Source organism: Diachasmimorpha longicaudata, chromosome 8 (genome assembly GCF_034640455.1).
Source record: "Diachasmimorpha longicaudata isolate KC_UGA_2023 chromosome 8, iyDiaLong2, whole genome shotgun sequence".
Lineage (NCBI taxonomy): Eukaryota > Metazoa > Arthropoda > Insecta > Hymenoptera > Braconidae > Diachasmimorpha > Diachasmimorpha longicaudata.
The window spans coordinates 7,216,989-7,239,513 of record NC_087232.1 but is presented as its reverse complement, the minus strand read 5'-3'; the positions used below and the strand labels follow the sequence as shown (position 1 = coordinate 7,239,513).

The window sequence follows — 22,525 nt, the reverse complement described above, 5'->3', positions numbered from 1 at the left end:
TCTGTGACTAAACAAAGAATTTTTACGGTTCATTCAGGCCCAATCCGCTATTCTCCTCAATTTTCCTGGCTCCGAGGTATTCATCACATGCATTAACAGCTGCTCACTGATCTATGAACATATATTTTCAAGATTCGCAATTTCCGAATCGTCCTCGATATCCCCCACTACTCGACCGATTTAAAATCTCGTCAACTGAAATTTTGTTTCCATTTAATTGGGGTCAATGACTCCTCTCAATGTCTTCGAAACTAGGAAACTAAATTATGATATTCACTACACCAAAAAAAAAACTAGAACGCATTGACAATCAGACGACAGTCATCCATGACGACAAGATACAAAAATGTAAAAATTGTTAAACTGAATTTTGGAAATTGCAGCTAAATAAATATGCAAATGAAAACAAAAATTAGAGTGACAAAATCAGGAAGTCATAAGACACCTTGAGAATTCCTGAATCAGCACCACTCATTGAACAGTGACTCTCAATGTTATCAGAGACAATGTTAATAATTCCTACATCGACCTATTGATAAACTGAAACAATAACAACAAGCATTCGATCACCATCTCTCGAATACAAATGCACTCGATGAATAATTCAACAGTAAAGTGGTAAAACATGTAACGAGTCAATCTTTCCCATCTCATCGGTGAGTGTTTCAGCGAAAAAAAAACTTCAGGAACATTTTTTACCGCAAATTTCCTCAGCTAGCGAGAAAACCATTCTCGACATTTCTTTAACATCGCGCATTTCCTGGTCAAATAAACAATTTCATTGGAATTTCTTGGCTTGACGGATGTTGAAGATGTGGCGATGTTACTTATGCATTCTCGATATATTGCATATTGCCATATGAATAAATAAAAAATACACGTTTATAATAATAAATCCTGCATATGAAAGTTGAAAATTTCATGAAGTTGTTTCCCGGTGATGTTCGTTTTTATTGCGTTAAAAAAAATGTAATAAACAAGAACAGAGTTAATCCATATTCTCTAGTGAGAATCCGGACGGATAATTACAATAGAGAACCGGTTCTATTTTCACTGATCTCGGTCATCGGTCATCGAACTATAAACAATTACAATATACCATAGGGGTGTGCAGCCCGTCTTTTCTGGTATAAATATTGATTGAAAAAAATACGCAGCGATGAATCATAGAATCGAAATAATATATGTGTGATCTTACTTCCAAATGAATTGAATGAGTCTAATCAGCGTGGCCTCCCCCCACCATCAGCTCAAAGAGCCGCAAGATTATTCCAGATCACTGCGAAGAGACGAAAATATAATAAAAAACCGGATAGACACATGTACGTGTGAAGTAACAAGTGGGGAAAATATCGAAGTGTTGGTTGCTCAACACACGTGACGTTCACTAACGTCGATGGTACGATTGGTCGGAGAGGCTTGGATAGGACCTTTGGATACATATAACCCGGTGCTGAGCCTTGTTAAACGCAGAGTTAACGTGTTTAACGAACGAGACAGTTCAGTGTGTGACCTTGATTAATTATTTTAAATTATCCACGACGAGATAGCATTCGGGGCTTTGGAAAATTTTATTTTTGAAAATTGTTCTCGAGTTTCTGGTTTTCAGTGCATTTTTTTGCAAAATGAAGAGATCACTCAGCTTCCTCGTCGTTGCTGCACTAGTTGCGCTTGCGCATGGATTACCTCGTGAGTATCTGTACTTATGATTTTTCTTTTGGGAAAATTTCTGGATTTTTCGAGAGCTTCTGCACGCACTCGATTTTTTGAAAGTGCGGGGTTGAGACTGACATGCTCAGGAAGCCGGGAATCGTGTGGGATTTTTTTTTTACCGTAAGCAGTTTCTCATTTTAATTGGGGAGTGAATGGAAAGGGAAGAGGATTAGGAGGAATAGTGAACGTAATTTTTCGAAATATTTCGAAGGTTAAAGAAAATTTAATTCAAATTTTTCAAACAGCCAATCGATTGCAGAAATATTTTCTGAATGGAGTTATTCTGTCAATTTTAAACCTTAACTTTAATGGAAATTTATTCCATTTATTTTTCAATCTTTACATATTGAGAAATGATTTTTACAGCCACAAATGGGAACGGGAGCTCTTTCCCAATTTTTTTTCGAGGTATTCATCCATCGATTTTTATTCCCCCAACCCAAATGAATAGATTTTTCTTTAATTCTGGTTCTCCGCATTGATTTCATATCCTATACATATACGTTTGAAAAATATTTCAGCAGCACCGCGTCGTCCGCCGGAAACAATTAAAACCGAATCCAATCGCGCGGTGCACCGATGACAATATATACGCTACACGTTTTTATGAAACGGTGGAGAAAAAAAAAAGATATTTGGGGTGAAGGAAATGAGTGGAAGAGGATGGCAAATGCATGTACAAATGTTGAGAATTCAATTATGCGGCTAACAAGCGACAGACTAATTGTTTTCCACTCCGCGTTTCGTATAAATTGCCCTCTCATCCGTCGTTTCGGCTTGTAAATCAGTTAATAATGAATTGAAATTTTTAATCATGTCTGGAGCATTTCAATTTTTTCCTCTCCCCCCATTTCCTCAGCCAGCGAACAAAAATTATATTTTAAAGAGGGCGTGGATTGTTTTCTCGTTTTTTCCTCCATTTGTTATTCAATCCCCCGAAGGTTAAGGTTTTATCCGACACTCAAGACGCGCATAATTCATCGCGAAAAACCGGTTTGCTTTGACTTCCTCGTATTCCTGGATGTTCTCATTTTTCCGAGCAACTTGAGTTCCTCATGATTGTGAAGTGCAGTGCAGTGGGATTTTTAACCGTTTTTTTTTTTGGTGATTGCCAGAAGTGAAGGGAAAATATGAATTTGCGATCTGACGGAGCGGCTCACCGTGGGTGTGAACTTGACGAGAGCAGCTGAACGTGGGAAGCCAGATGACGGATCTTTGAAAGGTTCAGAATGATTTTTTAATGAAGCGGAATAAGGAGATCGAGAATTTAATCCGATTCGCTATGATTCCGGAAGCACAGTGGAGGGAAATGGAACGAAGGAGATCGATGAAAATTACGGTCTTGAGGGATGCGAAAGTCCTCGATTAAATTGACTATTGGACAAGCAACTGGGGATATTTTTGTTAAAATTATTCTACCGTCACTCTAAATTATAAAACGGCTGACTGACTTTTATTTATTCGCTTCACACGGAAGAGGCACCAATGTTTGTAATTTTACCGAACAAATATAATTCATAAACGGAAAAGTTCCGTAATATGCTACCTCCGGAATTTCATCATCTACAAGATAGGAGAAAAATCACCCAACCATCTCTCACCACCCCTCCCCCCTCTCTGAATATTTCTGTCATACTCGAAATGTCGACATCTCTCAAAACTTCAAAATTAGGACAGTGGACAGCTTTCATCCCAGAAATTTCAAGGAAAATTGAATGGACCAATTCTAAAACATGAGACATTCCCGGATGTCCTATCTTTCAAGGCAATTCGTCTTGCCCCGGCCTCACAGTAGAACTTCGTCAATTTTACCGAGTGAATTTACCTGAATTTACCGGCACAAATATACCATCAATATATTATATAAACATCAGCTTATTAAATTAAATTACTAACTAAACAATGACCAACATCCGCCGAATGCTCGTATCACTGCACCCGCTATTTCGTCATAATCTCAAAAAGCGAAAAGCACAGCTTAATCCGCTCTCCGTCACACGGCAAAGCTACCCGGCCTGTCCCAATCCTCCGTCATATCAAGACAATCCACGAGAAGTTAAATACACCGAAAAACCACAGGACAGAAAATCTTCCCCAGGATTTTATCATCGAGTCGACGTTGCGCTCGATTTCTCCCTCCACTTTGCCATAAAACTCGTGAAATTAACCAACAGTCTTCCTGTACAATATTTAAAAAGCAAGCGGAGGGAAAAAAATCATGAACAGGACAAGTAACATCTTTTCTTGAATAAGGAACCGAGACGGAGTAGGAAACATTGCCGAGACAAAAATATTTTTCCTCGTCGTCGTCGAGTGAGTCTTGAAGGGTTTGGGGGAACGCAATTATGTCAAGATTCGCTGAAAAACCGGAAATAGAGTGCGCAAGGGGAAAGCCAGAGTGTACAGAGAAAAGTGTTACGTAGGTTTAGAGGCTTTTGAGAGGGTGGAAAAGGCGGCGACGGGGGTGAAATGGGCAGGGGGGGGGAGGATGGGGTTGAATCGTGCTTTAAGAATTACGCTCGAAGCTCCTTGTCACCGTTGTGGGTGCAAGAATTATGCGGAAACGCTTGGTCGGCCGGAAGACAATTCAATTACCACCGCTCGAGAAGCCATAAACCAACCCTTCTCATCTTCTCTCCTTTTCTCTTCTACCCTCTCCCACCCCTTCCTCTACATCCAATTCGGATTTTAGCAGAATCAAGAGCATCACAAGCACGGACACCTCTCTCTACGTATTTAGATCGGAAGGGAGTATCGGTATTGAAGCTTGAAAAAAACTTGAAATCAATACGATGTCGTTGAGTGGAAAAACTGGTAAGAGGATTAGAGACTAGATTGTCTCCGGCTACTGTTGGGTTAAATAAATATTTTATTCTGAAGCGGTCTGCGGAGGGGAAGCGGGGGACCGGTATTTTTATTATTTTCTTTCACAAAAATGAATCAAAAATATTAAAAAATTTGATGATATTCACAAGCACTCGTTCTGTTGTTATGTCATCGTTCGAACATAAAAAAAATCTTCTCATTTCCGGCGTAAAAAAAAGAAATTCTGTAAAAATCACTCGTCTTTTTTTCATAAAAAAATATGTCGACACCGCACAGAACATGACGACCATAAAACACAATATTAAACGTCTAATCCAGCTTAATTAAAATGCAACACAAATGACAGATGTCTCATCTACAAAATACGACATTACCGTCCCCTCTTTTCTCTTCATCCCAAGCGTCACTCCCAGCACAAGTCTTTTGTAAAACTAATTACCGCTTCCTGCCAGGGAAGGAATGAAAATATTCACTCATTGAGATGAATAATTCACGCATGCCACTCGACGGCTGTCCATTGTCTCTCGTATGATAATAGTGATTAATTATTTAATAGAATTTTTACGCGGGTTTTCAGCGGTATTCTCCGTCGTACATTTGCCTCTCGAATAAATAAAAAAAATCCCCTAACTAGGCATCAAGTGAAAATGATTGACTTCAATCAACGAGCCCTTGTCGTTTGTCCCTGTGCAAATCGACTCCGAAATTGGCTTCAATTGTTGCATCTCCGTGTGCTCATCCAATGGATTATCTCGGCAATACTAACGGTGCCGCATAAAATAATAGATTTTTATTTTATTAAAAAAAATAAGCGACATATTTTCACTCTCGATATTTCAATTTAATTTTTACTGGAAAAATTTTCTTTTCTATGTCCACTTCCATTTCAATCGCAAAAAAAATCCGAAACGTTAGTATGAACAATGAACAATAGAAAGCCACATTGAATTATCATACAGACAATCTTTATAGGAACCTTTAGCATGAGTCCGGGAATGAGTCACTCTCCCTCTAATCAGTGACAACGGGGCTTCGTCTGTCGCACTAACACTCTAACATTCAAAACAAATATGACACTTAGGCGAAGTTGCACTCACTCGTATTCGCGAGACCATTATCGTCTTGGAATTCATCGTTTCACTAGAGAGTTTATGTTTTTGCAGAATCATGAGCCCGACCTGATGACAAAAAATTGATCGTTTTTTTAAGGCCAGAGTTATCCTCCCAATTGACTATTTTTTCAGTTAAAAAATAAATAATCCTTTCGATTTCTGAGTCCACTCGAAGGATATTTTCGTGACTTGGAAAATTCTAAAAATGGATTAATAAAAAATATTGAAACGGCGGAACACTGTGTAATATTAAAAATGAATTGCATTTTTTCCTCATGTTCTCATCTTCCACTCTACCTCCTCGGCATAATTTATTTATATGTGCATGTAACAGCGGGCTACCAGACGCAATAACTCGGTCTATGTGCGTCCTACCACACTAGCTTCAAGTACTTCCAAGTTATTACTGCTTTGACGTTGAATATATCCGTTATTTCGTTTTGCCTTAACGCTGTTGTATATGGCAAGTACGTAACTGTATATCTGGGTACAAAGTTTCATAATGCCGGTGTCGATCCGTAGACATCAACTGCCGCTTCTCCGGGTATAACCAGCGGCTCTTCCCCGGACGTTTCGTATTTTCACTTTTTAGTTTGGCGATTATATTATTGACAGCTCACTTTAACCAAATTCCTCGTGATTTAGGGGGTTTTCAAAGTTAGAATAAACTAATTTTTCATGTTCAGAAATTTTTTTGCAAAACTTTGGAGGGTAATTTGCTAGGGGTTGCTTTGATGGAAAATATCTCATCAGAATATTCCCGATAAATCGTGATTATAAATCGTGGTTTTCGGACTAGTACCAAAAAGTCACTTTTTCGGACGGGAATTGACGATTAACGACTGAAGGTTCGGCGGAACTTGATGAGCCCTAATCTACTAGGAAAACCCTTTCTATGAGGATGTTATTACCGCGGATGGTAGATGAGTGGATTCGGGAATCGATAAAGGATGCAGCTAATTGCACATCGACTGGTGACCTGCAGCAGACATGAACGCCATTAATAAATAAACGTGAATATACTTAGTCGATGGATACCACGTTTTCTCATGACAGCACTTCACTTACATCCATTACTCAGCATCCACTTCATCTCATCCAAGCAGACTGTCCGCCTTGAAATAACACAAATTTATTCCAAACTGGGTTTCTCATGGAAATTTCAGGGATATTTTTGTTTTGATTCAAACGACATTCATCTGACATCTGTAAATGAAAATAAAGGTGAGTGGAGACCAGGGCAAATGACGGGAATTTATAATGCACGATGCATGATGAGGTTGGCAGAATCTGGTGTTAGCACATTGCAGTCGCAAATATTCAGCCAACGTGGCACACTTCAGACACTGTCAGCGTGAGCATTTCCCAGTGTACTTGAGAAATTAATAATCCATAACATGTGTCTCGTGAATATGCACCAAATACCAAATATTTTCCTACACTTCGTGAAATTAAAATTGATGACCTCAATAAACTGATAAAAAAAATACACTTTACATTTCCCCAAAACGAAATAATCCTACATCCTAAACGAAATATGACCTACATATATTTATTTAGCTACATATCAGAGCTTGAAAATTCGATTCCCAATACTGAAATGAAAATAATAATTTGGGCCTCCTAATGAGGTCTGGAACATTTTAAAAAATACAAAAACATTTCATAGAATTGAAAAATTATTATGGAAAATATGAAGATCCTTTCGTTATAGTGCAATATTGCTATTTTCAATCTCAACAGTCAATATTCCACTTGTTGATACGCATCGAAATATAACATCCCTGATTAACTGTCAGGCTCATTATCCTGGTGTATCAGTCCATGTATTTATACATATACTCCAAACATTAGGGGAGGGAGGGGGGACAACTATATCAGGACAGGGGTGCGGAGGAGCAAAGGGGGGGAAGGGTTCTGGTTTATGCACGTACAACTGCACCCGAGTGGAGACACCGATGCTCCGACCTAATTACACTAATTACCTTCACCGTCCACGGGGCTTCAACCGGCTAGTGAAACAGCTAGAAATGTTCACGCTCGAGCCACACGCCCATTCGCCGACCGCCAATCAGCGTGTACTATAATTAACAGCTGCACAGTGCATACAGAAAAAAAAAATTTCTGCATATTTATTCGTAGGGGATGGTTTTTCCCCGCTATTACCTGCGTAATTCAACTTCCGGGGGATATTGCATTTTTTAATCTCTATTAGACTTACGGGGGTGCAATCGCAGGGGGTAGTTTCAATGATCAATTCATTTGTTTCATTTTTTAATTGATCAGCCGATGAAAAATCGGAAATTTAGGGTGCGAACCTAAAGAGACAAGAGCAGAGCTGCGGTAATTAAATTATTTTTCGATTGAGTGAAAATGTATCAGAGTAATTATGATTCATCAATAATAAATATAAATAAAATAGTAACAATAGTAAAGTCGCCCAAAAAGTGATGGACAATTCCCCTAAACATACGGTAAAATTTTCTCTCAAAACTCATCCGAAATACCCCTCTGGAATTCAAACCGTCTTTCCCGTACCAAAAGCTCACCGTATCATCCACCATCACCTATCCACCCCTAATGATCATTTTCTGTTAGGCTGATGGTAGAAATTGTGCAAAGCTACGGGACAAATTGATTTCAATTGCCTTTCCTACGTGCCATGCACCAACGAGAATTGACGAGGAACCTGGCAAATTGGATAATAGCCAGGAGCGCCAACGCTGAATCTCAGGGATCTGACTCTTGCAAACCTTCACCCCCATCACCCTCCCTCACCCTTCTATTCTGAACGGTCATTGGGTGCAGCATCTCCAGACGTTGAAAATTGAATTATGGGTGACATTCACACTGTTCACAATTTTTTTTATCCACTCTCTTTTGCTTGAAAAATTCCCTTCAAACCTCTTCTTCTACCCACATTTTTTTTAATGTCGAGCGAGAGGGGGGAGGGTGAGGGGGGGACTGGAAACTTTAGTTTCCCAAGATCGTGAATATTTTCCGAGGCACTTGAGAATTCCCGACGAGTCCCTCGAGACGACACGACAGAGACTTTTCGCAGAATAGTGAGAGGGATGGAACGGTTAGGGGTGAGAAGGGGGGAGGGAGAAGGCAGGGGGTGGATGCTGCTCCCACTGGTGCACGAAAAGAAAGGGACCAAAGATTAATAGATGAAAAAAAAGAAGCGGAATTTTCTACTCGCCTGTCTGGCGAATAATTCCGGACGATATTTATCTCCTAATAGAGTTTTGGAAGTGCCCACTTGGCTTTTTTTTCAGGCTAATTTTGGGATTATCTTGAGGAAAAATGGATATGCGAGGAGTTTTGCGAAATTTTTTTAAGGTGTTGATAATAGGGGTTAGAGAAATATTTTTGGGAGTTTTGGGATTTGCATTTTTCTTGGAAGCGATTCTTTGGCTTTTATCAATTTGATAAAAACCAAAGACCTGACCCCCCCCCCTTTCCGCTGGGAATCATTATTTTCATCTCTATATTTACATGTGTTGTGAGGAATTTATAGCTATCCACAGAAGGAATTAAATCGCATTTGAATTCGCCGGAAAACTTCATATAATTTACAATAAAAAAAATTGTGCATTTCAATCCATTCAAATAAATCCACTCGGGAGATAAATTATTTTTCTGGGCTCTCCATTTAAAGTACGCGCTATATATTATTGAATTGAATTCTTTCAGGCGTACCCCAAGACGAAGTGGATTCATCAGAATCAGCAAATCCAAATGTCGACTCGATTCTGGTGCGTTCGAGCTACAATTCCCCGATTGGTGCGATCTACAGCGATATCCCATCGCTGGATGACGACGATGTTGACGAGCCCCTGGGCCTCTTCGGTCGCAATTCATTCGCAGCTAGCCCCTTTGAGGGCTTTCTGACCGGCATGCAAAGTAAGTAAAACACCAGCGCGAAGTCCTCACCGCACACACGCATATGCATCCCCCACGTGCACATAATCTCCAACCTCTCCCAACCTTATGTACTTCATGGAGGCCCTCCACACGCATGTACGGCAATGTTTGCCCGTGGAATCGACTTGCATACATGACTGCTAATGCGCGGAAATGCTAACAGTGGGTTACACGACTCTTGGATAGCAATTATTGTGTAAATGTATTTATGAGTATTAATGCGAGACGTGTGGTGGCTGTTGTTGGTGATATTGTGGATTAAAAAATGGTAAAGTGAGGGGAATATTATTTTTTATTCATCCTCATGTTTGCTAATCTATTCGAAACGCGTTGAAAATTCCACGGCAATTTTTCATTTATAAATATTCTTCCGGTCCAATTTTTTTTTCAATTGATATCAACTTTATTTACTTTTATATTTTTGCCACTGGAAAAATGATAAAATCTATTTTCCCACTTGATGCCGATTGGTTTTATTGAATTTTTTTATCTTTATCATTTATTATTTTTATTGAACGGCTCGAATGATTTTCACAATTTACTATTCACGCATTAATCAGCCGGAATACATTAATTAATTTCCGCGGTGATAGTGATTATGATGAAATCTAGCTCGCCAACTTAAATGATCAATATGCAGATAGATCTGACGACAGGAATCCCAGGAAACAGCTCGGGGAATCGAGTAATTCAATGACCGAACATTTCAATCGTATTATAAATAGATTCGATACAACCGAAAATTGCAGTTTTCGCGTGCTAATTTCAGTGAGCACTGGACGCGGATAATTGACAATATAAATTGGCGAATGTATTTCATTAATTTATCTTGTCGGTGATCATTAATGATGAGTCATTTCGGAGGTGATCATCCGATTTCAAACGAACAGTTTGAAGCCAAAACATAGTCCCGTAACTGGGTCTATAAAAGACTTCGTAATTATTATTTTTATTTTTTACCGAAGTTTATTGCTAGAAAACCACAACCACAAAGTACGCAATTTCTTGCTGAATACCATCGCTCCAGAGCCAGGGCCTTCAGCCAAGAACACACAAAAATACCGTTTTTTTCGTTCTATTATTTTATAAAAATTCCGCAATGATAGATTTTTGACAAAAAAAAATTTCTGAGTGTTGCCCTTATAATTACCCAACCTCCAATTAAATGTCCGCATAGATGACGAAAAAAAACGACAAAACAATTGACCAGCGCGTTTAAAAAGCCGTCAAGTAGCCGGTTATCCATGTTTTGGCAGTGCTCCAATTTCAAGTATATCCGATACGCGTGTCGACTGAGCAGAGACCACCGGAAGTAGTTGTAGCACACATACCACTCCACCACTGAGTACCTCGCAAAAGCCTGAGGTACATACAATTACATCCCAGATACATGTGCTTTTGTAAGTGAACGTCCTGTTGGTACCCTGGCATCGCACGTGATGGGGCACCACACACTGGTGGATACCAGGTTTGAGTCCATCTCTCCAGCTAGCCACATATCCACATTTCAAAAGCCCATGTGTGGTCATGCGTTTTCACACGTTACCAATACCACATTATTAACTATGTACATGAACTGAATGCATGTGTACATGATGTTACTGGATCATGGCTGTGTGGGGGGCCTCAGCAGTCTGGCCGCATCACTCGTTCATCTCTACCTCGGTGAATATATCACTTGTATTTGTACATAAAACATAACGCGCACTGTGCATGTGCGATTCATGTTGTTTCGACTGATCGATAACACTCTGTCCCGGTAATTGTACGTTTTTTTTTTTCGGCGAGACTGGGTTAATGCTTGATGCACTTTCAGTGTTCGTTTGGACGCGAGCTCTGAGGAATTGGTTTTGGGTGTGAAAGGTCAGGAGATCAAAGGATTGGGGAGGATATTGGGGGATTGATCTGGTGGCACCTTTTTCCGATAATTTTTAGATTGAAATTAGCGACTCATGCCGGTAGAAATGGGGGACAAATGCACTGAGAGAATTTTTTTCGGTCATTTATATTTTTTTTTTCTATTGGCACTTACTCATATCGTAGAGAGGTATCGAATAAAGAAAATTTCTGCGAAATTGAGAATCATTCTGGGGTCTTGAATGATCGGATTTCATTCCGCCAGTGGAAATTATTCAGTTCGATGGGAGCTTGACATTCGAGAAAGTTTCGAAAAAGGTATTGCGGGGGAATTTCCGTGATGGAAGTTTGAAGTTTCTCGGTCGCTTTACGGAAAACAATTTCATGAAGAAATGTTGAGAAATTCCAATGAGAACAGAAGGGATCGTTGATATCATCGGGTGCTATTGCACAACAATTTAACTCTGCTCGAATTATTTGTATTCAGTGGTTGTCGTCACGATTGCGAGATGTGACGGAAATTGTTATCACAATGAACTGTAATTATTTATCACAAATTTAGAGAGTTTTGATGGCATCAGTTGATAAGAAGAGTTCAATATTTATTTTTGTTTCATTAAATATTTTCTGGAATATCACAGGAATTGAATTGTTATGGAAAATTTATTATTAAAAAATGTCTTGCATCATAAGTTTAAAGAAATCACGTGCTCTTTCCCCACAATCAATACAGTTCGGTTATTGTTTTAACATTCAATCCAAGATAAAATGTTGGCCTGAATAATTCCTGAATGCTTTAACAGATTATCGGAACTGTTGATCCAAAAAATCCAGGAAATTCCATTCGTGGAGGAATGCGCAGTCGAACAATCATCAGCTCGCATTACACAATCATTCCCCTACTTCCGTACTTTTGATGTTCCGAAATTGTTATCATGATTCACGTTAATTATGCAATGATATGTGATAACAATTTGATTATTTGGCAGAAAATTACGCGCAAATTTCCTTGAAATCGATGTCCATCGGCCTGAGCCTGATTATGAAAAAATGTCTTTTATCGTAACTTTGAAAAGATTTATCTCGGCCCAAAACAATCATTTGGCCTTTTCACGTGACCAATAAAGGTCAATGATTATTTTAAAATTGGCATTGTACGACATTTACGGGAAGATGACATTCATGGCCAGACAATTCGTTAATTCTGCAGCTCAATGGCCATTGATTTATTGATGAATACCACTGTTCGAACAGTTATTTATAAAGCAACTTAATACACAACTTGATACACCATGTGGTTATTCCAACATCGGCACAAAAGGTCACTAGAGATCACTAGAGTTCGTGCAAATATCTTGCCTCGGGGGCACTACCGCCTCTTTGTTCCGTAATACAGCTAACAAACAACGTCAACCCGTCTGTATCACCTGAATTATATTTTTCAGTGGAATTGATTCCGGGAGATATTTAGAAATTATCGGGCCATGTCGCTGGATAATCTATTGCACCCCCTGCGGGCTATTCCCGACAGTTTTTATGTGGTGAGGTAATTGAGATTAAATTTAGGATGCAATTTCCGTGGAAAAATTGTTCGAGATTATGTCCACAGAATAATCTAATTGATTGTGCAATTTTTTACTGTCGCGTTGTAATTATCAAGTTTTTCTACTACCGAGTTATTCACGCAATTACGGACATTATTCACCTAATTGGCAATAAATAAATCTCATCGAACTACAAGAGAAGAGAAATCTGAAACGTTAAGCGAATTGTCAGGTTCACGACCGAAAAAATTACGAAATTGTCACGTAATTTTTCCCGAGGAAAAAAAATTTACCAGAAAATCGCTCATTTACTGACTGTCCAAAAGCAAAAATTCTTCAACATTTTGAAATCTTGCCTCGAGCAGAAGTTAACCTCGCGATGTGTCGAATAGCGAACTTGTACTTGGAATTGACTGGCTCGCACCTTCAAAAAATCATTTTAACGCAAAAAGAATCAGATCAAGGTCTTCATAAAATACCCGAACTTTCACTATTGCAAAGGCCACCGGCCAGTGTGCAGAATTGTGTGAATAATTATCGTTCAACAGTCTACAGCGGAAAATTAAAAACTAAAAAATGATTAAAAAAAAATTTCCGAAGATAATAAGCGAGCGAAGGCAGTCATTCATTCGAGTTACACTCGCTGTGTAATTTAAATCGCGTGCAGAAACTCGTGTATCAAATTTACGGGCACAACACCAATACAACAAACATTTCTGTTGTATTGATTTTTTACTTTCTCTTTTTTTTCATGAAATAAAATACGCGGGCTTTGATATTTCACTTTGATCGACATTTTTATTCTTTTTTTCCTTTGTGATTGATATGCGAAAAAAATGCCAACCCAAGGGGGGAGGGCAGGAAGAAGCGACGATGCGTCGGAATGGGAACAATACGCTAATGTTTATTGTTCCGTATGTACCCTTTTACCCGAATTTTATCGCTGCCATCTCGATTGTCGGCTCGTCAATTTTACAGTGCGTCAATAACGTCGAGGGGATGATGTTGATTTTTATAACACTTGTTATTTTGTTTATGGACGAATAAACCCGTGTTATGTTGGATTTCACTGGAGTATACGATGTTTTAATGCCTTATTTTGACAGACAACACAGCCATTAATTAATTTTCTCACATAAAAAATAATTAGAAATTGACATCAACTTGAAAATCAAGTAATCATTCATGTAACCACTTATGCGGTTGCCTCAACACTAATTAATGTAGTCATGATAACCCTATTAATTTTTCAAATTTTCAATGTATCATTTCAAGAGATAGAAAAGTAATTTATAAATTCTTTAAAAATTAATGGCAGACGGAATAATTAATTATTATAATTGTCCTTTGGAAATAAATTGATAAATCGCCGTCTATTAAAAAATGAAACGAATTATCAAACATTTTCCATCTTTCCCGTAGAAAATGATATTTCAACAATTGGGGTTATATTCAGGCGTGAATATATATGATAATAATTTATGCCTGGACTAGGGGTATAACAGTGTGAGGGAGCGTGGATGGCAAACGACCCGATAAATTTTGCATATTTTACTGGCGTTCACAATGCGTCTCGCTACAGAGAGTGTACAGAATATTATATGCGGAGCCGATTCTCGTATAATATCCCATCCTATTGCCTCCCTCCATCCTCTACCCTTTCTCCCACCACCCATTTTTCCACCCCCTCAACACTAGCGATTATTATTACGACGGAAATCGCAGCAAGGATACAGCCTCCCTCACGTTATATTATTCATTGAAATTATTCATGCGTTCGTCTGTTGAAAATCTTTTGTGCAGGACTCACCGTCTACATCCTCGAGGAGAAAGGATTTTCTATTTACGACAATTTTACATTTAAAAATCCGGTAAACATGAGAAATAAAAGAAAAAATGATTGAGTAATCCATTAACCAAGCTCCGACCATGAGATCATCAATTTCGAATTCCGGGGGAACGAATGAAATTTTCACCAATTTTCTATTGACCCCAATGTACCATCGATCCACAGCCATCAACTCCCCGATGCCGTGTTACGATTCAGAAGTTAAATGAAATACTATTTATTGAAAACGTTAAGAGCCCGTTAAATTTTCTATGAGCCGAAATTTAGCTTGAATTGTAGCTGTGCGTTTAATTATTCAAGACTTCGGCGAAGTTGACGGTAACTTTGGTGCATATTTTACGTTGACGTCTTCCACTAACAGCTTGTCGGGTGTTACAACCCAATTAGCAATGATCACTTCGACCAATTATATGCCTTCAATGTCCCAGTCAGGATTAACTCGAGATGACGAGCGGGTTTCCTCGGATTTTTTCACCCCTGCCTCCCCTAGATTTGAAAAACTCAAAAAATGTATTTCGGGAAACCCAATGAAGCTGAAACTGGGTCATTTGATAGGAACAATAAATCCACAGTTGCATTTCAACACAGTCGACCTCACAGTTTTCCCACCGTAAATTTATTCAGCCGACTTACAAATGCGCATATATGATTCCTCCTCTGGCACCTACTCTAGGTGAATCCGAGGAAAAAAAATCTTCAAAGATATCCTGCCTGATTGATTGAATGATCTTCAAGAGATAAAGAAAAATGAGAGAATTTTTTTTTTAATTTGTTTCTCTTGAATTCCTGGACAATGTCTGTTATTAATAACCATTGTAAACACTCCCTCGAGTATAATCAGTCCTGACGGGTGATATCTCATGAAATCCAATTTTGGAAAAGTCAGATTCACCTTGAGTCACCTCAATAAAATTTTATTCGAAATTGATAAAACTCACGACTCAAAAAATTTGAAGTCACAGATTAAATATCACTAAAAACCGCATCACTCCGAGAATACTAGAGCAAATACCCCATCAAATAATCAATTCAACTAATCTGGAGCTTCAATCCCCTCGACCGAGCCACTGCAGCTCTCAATCAGATTTATTATCAATCAACCAAATTTACAAATCAATTTGATCCGAGTAAAAAAAATATGAGAAAAAAAGATGGCGCAATAAAATCGCTTGAGAGGACAATTTCATGATCAAGTAATACCAGAGTGAATATAAAACTCGAGAGTCGTCGAAGGGTGTCGATGATATTCCAGGTTCATTCAAAATCGATAAGATCACGAATAATCGTCTCCACTGAGGTATAAAGGACGCTCCGAGCCGTGATAAAAGAAAAAAAAAGGGAGACTTTTTTTTTAACTCCGAGGACTCTCGCATAATTGCCAACCAATGGCAGTCGCTCTGGCCTATTCAATTTTTCCATCTTCTCCTTTTAACAGGCGAACTAGGATAAATGGCAATGGGAGACAACAGCTAACTAGGGGGGATGAAATCATTCGGTGAAATCGACAACAGGAGGGACTATATGAAAATGCTAACTGAGGGAATAAAAATGTTATGAGGAGCAGCAAATATCCACTTCATTAAATTCCTTCGTTTTTTGCATTACAGGGGCTATGGTCAAACTCAGAGAGCAGATGGCAGGATCTCTCGGTGGAATAAGCAGACTAGTCCCATGGGCCAAGGTCCCGGAGGGTGCGAACACAACCTCTACGACTCAGGTACAATTTCAAGACTTTTTTCTACTGGTTGGGCTCTCTTCTTCCTTGGGATATATCATTTTTTTTCAATGTGGAAGAGAAATTGATACAACTTCTTTAATATTAAAGACTCCCAGCAGATAAATGTATCAATTTGTTACTATTTTTTAATCTCTGAAATTCATAATTTCAGCATAAAAATTATTCATATTTTTTTTCATATTCTCCCTCACAACTCCCAATACTCGAACTCCCATATCCTCACTAAATTATGAACCACTCATAATCATAAATTAATCTCTATAGATCATGAGCAGGCGTTATTTCTACAGATCTGCTTTCGCCTCAAATAATTTTGGAATTTCTCAAAATCAATACAAATTCATTAAATTCTCCTTTGACGTCAAACCCCTTCAACTTCTCTCCGTAATTTCTCTTTCATATTTTTTCAATGTTTCTTCTCTTTACACTCTCTCATCCACTCTTTTGTACTTTTTCTCCATTTGCTCCACGTTTTTCGGTAAAAAAGACTGAAAAAAAGTCTTTAATAATAACATGGGATGTCCGCCAATCACTCTCCTCTGTTCCTCTTCCGTACTAAAAATTCGATCTCTCCTTCACCCCCTTTTCGTCCCACCCCCACCGGCATCTCTCAGCGTCATATTCCTCTTTTATACAGGGAGGACTCATCGAGTCCAGTCCAATACAAACGAAAATACAGTGTTGCAACGTGAGGTAGAATTAAAAAAGAAAAAAAGACGAAAATAAAGAATAAAATGGTGAGGGAAGGGGGGTAGAACGATGTGGAAGAAAAAAGGAAATACGAGAGAGCCTCTCCACTTACTCAGGAACGAAAGTAACACACCGAGAACAGTGTAAAAAAAGGGGGAGGGATTAAAAAAAGTAGGAAAAGCAAAGAAAATAAAATCAGTGATATCGCGTGACGCCGGGAAATTTTCTGTATTAAACGAAATACCCAACCGTAGTAGAAAAAAAAATAAGAAAATAAAATAGACTCGTAATTGCTCGAGAAAAGAGCTGCAGTTTTCCATGCTGAAAAAATAAGAATTTCTAATTTTTCATGTTTCGGCAAATAGCATAATCAACTGCAGTGTTACTATCATTAGTATTCTTATTATTTTAACAACTATTGTGGATATTTCTATTTATCAGAAGCTCTATTTTAATTTATTTCGTTTAAACTGGTGGAATTGATACTCGTTGAGACTGAATGTAGTACCTGGCGATGGGATGTAATACCTGATAGAAAAACATCTTTGTCTTTCTCATTTGATTGCGAATCGTTCTATTACTCCAGAATGAGTACAAATTATTCTGATACATTTAAATGAACCCGTTGGCTTCATCCATTGGCTGTATAAATTCCAAGACCTCCTGCGAATAAAAAAAAGTCTTTTATCTCTTTTAGTATCAGGAATTCTCGTCAACTCCATCAACTTCCCAACTTCATCGTCTCCGATTGTTCTAACACACATTCACCTCTTATTCCACAGGTGATTGATGGTCATGTTATAACGATAAATGACACAACCTACAACAACACAAGTGACAACGGCCATTCCTTCTACCGCATTCGCATTATAGATGTGAAGCCACAGGATGACGGAGACGTACCTGAGGACAGTGGTGAAGTGACTGATAAGCCGTCGACTGATAATAAACCAACTGAGTCAACCAAGGAGGCAACAACACCAGCGAGAAGTGTCGAGACCGTTGAGGACACTGGCAACAATGAAATACCAGACAGCCAAGTTGATACACTCAAAGCCTAAGATCATTCCGTACTCTGTCGTAATTTACTTCTTATTGTTTAACTGAAAGGAATTTGACATTTGTTTCTAAATTAATGGCGTGAAATGAAATGAATTGATTTTTCTCAATCGGCTGCAGCAATCGAGAACTTCTCAATGCGAAATTGTTAATTCAGGTCGTTACGTTTCACAAACAAAATTCGTATGATTGTTGTATTATTATTAACGACTATTATTCTATTATATTCATTTCAATACTTTATGCACAATTAATTAATCATAAAGTTGATCGATTGAAAATGATATTAATTAGCGATAAACTCGTCGAGTAATTTTAATATTCAATTTACTGGAAAACTTTTCGAGTTGTGAATTTATATCTGATTTTATTTTTGTTTAGTATTTAGGGAGAGTGATGTTTTTTTTTTATTTAAGTGGTCATTGTGATAAGATGTTAATAAAAATGTGAAATATTTAAATCCTCCTTTTTTATATTTTCAATTGCATTTATTTCATTTCATTTCTTGTTTTCGTAAACAACTATACATGTCACACAATCGCGTGTATAAATATAAATGACTGTCTTCAAAGAGGTTGATGAAACAGTATTACAAAATGTGATGCAATTTTCATTACAAAAATTGGACGGATTCGTCGATTATTTATAAATAATCGGGTTACGTAATAAAAAGATGAAAAATGGGGTTTCGCTTCAAGCTGTTGCATATCTCGTCTGCTCTCTCATTCAGGATTTTTTTTTCGCTATTCGGAGTGGAAAATTGTTGGGGCTTGAGGCGCTGCAGACTTTCAGTATTTTTTTTGTGATTTGAGCTTTATTGACATTTTGTTAATTTCCCTTCAGTTATGGGGATTAGAGGGATCGGAGGGTTTTGTCGATGTGACGCAGGGTCGCCTCGGGTACGGCATCCGTTAGGGCGCGACGGAATCCATCACACCTGGAGAGTCTTTTGAACATTGATTTTGCGTGATTTCTGGAATGAACAGAAAATCATTATTATATTTTCCAATTTTTTATGGAATCAAACAGCTGTCACTTCTGGAGAGTAGGAGTTTATTTTACAGTGTTCGATATTTCAATCACAGCCAGAAAATTGATTACCGAATATTCTTTTATCTGTGGAAATATTTGTGTTCCTTTCTCTGTGGAATCAACTGATAAAATATAATTGTCATTTCAGAAATATATTTCATTCGTCTCACGTGGTAAAATTCTCCTCCGAAGAATTTCCGACTTAAATTTTTTATAGTTTTTTCCAAGTAATAATTTCGTACAGTAACTTACTTACCTTGCTTCTAAATTTCCATCCCCCAATAGTTTGGCCCCAGCCCCAAGGCATTTATCCCTCACCTCCCTCGGCAAAGACATCACCACATCAGCCCCAACTCGATCGACAACCGAGGCCAATAGCCTGGCAGCGGCGGCACGCACGACTGCATTCTGATGACTGAAAATACAATGATCGCCGTTCAACAATCGAGAAAGAAAGCATTGAAAAATGATGATGTACCTGGCACCACGGTGAACAATAACCGTGATTGTTTTATGAGGTGGAATGTGTTCGATCATGCGATCGAGAGCTGAGTTGCTGTCAGCCCTGAGGAATTTGTTTGTGTCGGCTGTTCTCTGCAGAAGGGGGCCCGCAATGTCGTCAAGGTCCTGAGGAGAAATATGAATATTTGATTACCAAGATATTTGTTGTTGGTTTATTCATTAGTGTCTGTTATTTTTGGGGATGAGAAAATAGGGCGAAGGCATTGGGGGAGACAAGGGCAGAATTATCTAGGGAAAGCCAATATTGGTTGAGGTGAAATAATTTTTTCAAGAGTTCACCAGAAAAAGAAGAGAATATCAATTTTTCGGGAAATATCTAACTAATGCGTTACGATATTTCATTGACTTTCTGTCAGTTTTCCGATGATTTTGACAGGAAGCTCCTGTGTAAAATATAGGACCTGTATTATTGTTCACGGATGCCAGAATAGTAAAAGTATACGATTCCTGACGTTCATTCATCCCAATAATAATGCATGAAAAATTAATGGCTTCAACAAAGGGTTTCACAATGGGGAGTTAATTATTGAAAAATGTATTCAGAGTCGTCATAATCCTCTTCAACTTTTCCATTATTTCTCTTTTGCTTTTTACATTATTCTTCATTTATATTGTAGGTCCACGATTTTTCAATATTTTCGTCGACTCGAGCTTCGAAAAGTTAAAATGATAATAAATAATAAATAACACATACACGTACACATATATAATAAAAAAGGAACGGAAAGCCCTCGAATGGCTCCACAGAATCGCTGGGAAAACTACCAGAAAGTTTAATAAAAATCTTGTAAAATATCCTATCAAATTCGCGAGCTTTTTCTATAAAATATTTTCAACCCTCCGAGTACTTCATTTAACTCTTCCGTTTGACCCTTCGCCAGCTACCGTTTGACCATAAAAAGAGTCCTCTCCATTTCACTGAATATTCACGTCACCTATTCTTCGCCAACACCTTAAAAAAGTTGGATTGTAAAATCGGAATTTCCTTTTTCAAAGTTCCCAACTTCTGGTGGCGAGGAGTCGGCAGGGTGATAAATACTGCAGTGCATTTGCATCACACGTGGGGTGGTAAACAGGAAATTTGCTCGAGGGGGGACAGCTCCATGAATTATTCACTGAATAACTCAATTTTTACCTACGAAAACAAGGAATTTAATATTTACCTGATCGATACAGCGAGCCTGGGAGCCGAAGACGTCGCCAGCGGCGAGACATGCAGTTCGAGCCACCTGAGAGCGCAGGTTTCTGACATGCCGGCCTAATAGGCGACCAACAGTGCCCGGGGGACAGCTATCTAACTGATCAGGCTGTTGTCGAGCTATTGTTGATAGAGACTTTAATCCCCTAATTGTTGTTTCCCTGGGAGAACAGACGAAGAAGACGATTAGGGAAATAAATTATCAATAAAAATATTATGACGTTTTTTTCATCATGACGTGGGAAAAAGCTACGCTTCAGGCTCCAGTGAATTTAGAATCCATGTTTTTTGGCTAAAAATAAAAAAATCAAAAGAAAATTAAATTAAAAAAAATTAAATCAAGTTCAGAATTACCAGTCACTGCTTTCCAACTGCGAAATACACTGCAGGGTAACTGGCTTAGATCTTGCTGGTGTCTTGTCCGCATGACTACCAAAAGGTGTAATTTTGTTGACACCAGGACGTGATTTCATACGACTCCGAGGAACTCGGGATGGTAATCTCTTGGTGGTTTCAATCTCGTGGATTTTAACGACATCCTGAAGCACTCCGTTCTCACTCTGGGGCGTCGTCTGACGCTGGACTTTGCTGATCGTAACAACGTGAATGTCCTCGCTCTTTGGAAGCTCCGTGAAACTCTCGCTCCTTGCCTAAAATGGGATTAATCCGTCGTAATTAGTAATGCCCCGAGAATTAATCTGAAAGGACATTCGTCGAGACGCAGAGGAATTTTTTTTTAATTCTAAAAAAATATAAAAACATTGTTGAAGAACTTGGAGAATTGCGAGTGAAGCAAATGGAATTTATTTCCTTGAATTCTCTGAAATACAGACCACTGTAACTTGCTCGGTAGTGACGTCAATGGACTCAGTCCCCTCGAAGGTACGTGAAACTTGAAAAATTGAAGCGGAAGTGGTGGTTTCGTCGGCGTGCGGTTGACGGTAGTCAAGTGGCTGAAACTCAGGCTCTCGATACTCAGCTGTAGTGGCACGTGAATGGGGACGTGAAGCAACGATTATTGATAGAGAATTAACAGCACTGGTGATCTTGTCATTTTCCACTGATGATGATCGTCCGTCTGGACTTATTTCTCGGGATTCCGTCTGCTGGAAATGTGTCTTTGTCTCTGGATGAATGGAAGCCCTTGCCCTCGACTCAATATCTATCTTCACTTCGGTCGAATATCCTCGATCAAATTCCTACAATAACCGGTGATTGTTATTACGACAATTCCATTTCTGCTGTCATGCTGATCAGATTTCATAATTTAATGTTGACAAGCTCTGCCTTATACGCGATCAATGATGAGAGAAAAAAAATTAATGAGCAAGTCTTGCCTAACACCCTCACACTCTTCAAAATAAAGTTACTGTTTTTTATTAATTTTATTGTTCATAAATCCTTCACAATGAAGTTTTCATCAATCGACTTTTTTCCTTTCATCACTAGAACCAGTGA

The 22,525-nt window shown here is 38.5% G+C and overlaps 2 protein-coding genes across 3 annotated transcripts in view; one reads left to right on the top strand and one right to left on the bottom strand.

The window, feature by feature from the left end:
- The first annotated feature begins 1,460 nt into the window (after positions 1 to 1,460).
- LOC135165428 (icarapin-like) lies at positions 1,461 to 18,775 on the top strand. The gene is made up of 4 exons (XM_064126709.1): positions 1,461 to 1,689; positions 9,348 to 9,557; positions 16,436 to 16,545; positions 18,039 to 18,775. The coding sequence occupies exons 1-4, from the start codon at positions 1,626 to 1,628 to the stop codon at positions 18,315 to 18,317; spliced, it is 663 nt and encodes a 220-aa protein (XP_063982779.1). The 5' UTR covers positions 1,461 to 1,625; the 3' UTR covers positions 18,318 to 18,775.
- Positions 18,581 to 22,525, bottom strand: part of LOC135165425 (uncharacterized protein) — a 24,558-nt gene continuing 20,613 nt past the window's right edge. For both annotated transcript variants that reach the window (XM_064126699.1, XM_064126700.1), the window contains exons 19-24: positions 21,901 to 22,266; positions 21,422 to 21,717; positions 21,033 to 21,228; positions 19,826 to 19,974; positions 19,604 to 19,762; positions 18,581 to 19,288 (exon numbers count right to left, since the gene is read on the bottom strand). In XM_064126699.1, coding sequence (XP_063982769.1) covers positions 19,168 to 19,288; positions 19,604 to 19,762; positions 19,826 to 19,974; positions 21,033 to 21,228; positions 21,422 to 21,717; positions 21,901 to 22,266 — 1,287 coding nt within the window. In that variant the 3' untranslated portion in view covers positions 18,581 to 19,167. The remainder of the gene's footprint in view (positions 19,289 to 19,603; positions 19,763 to 19,825; positions 19,975 to 21,032; positions 21,229 to 21,421; positions 21,718 to 21,900; positions 22,267 to 22,525) is intronic.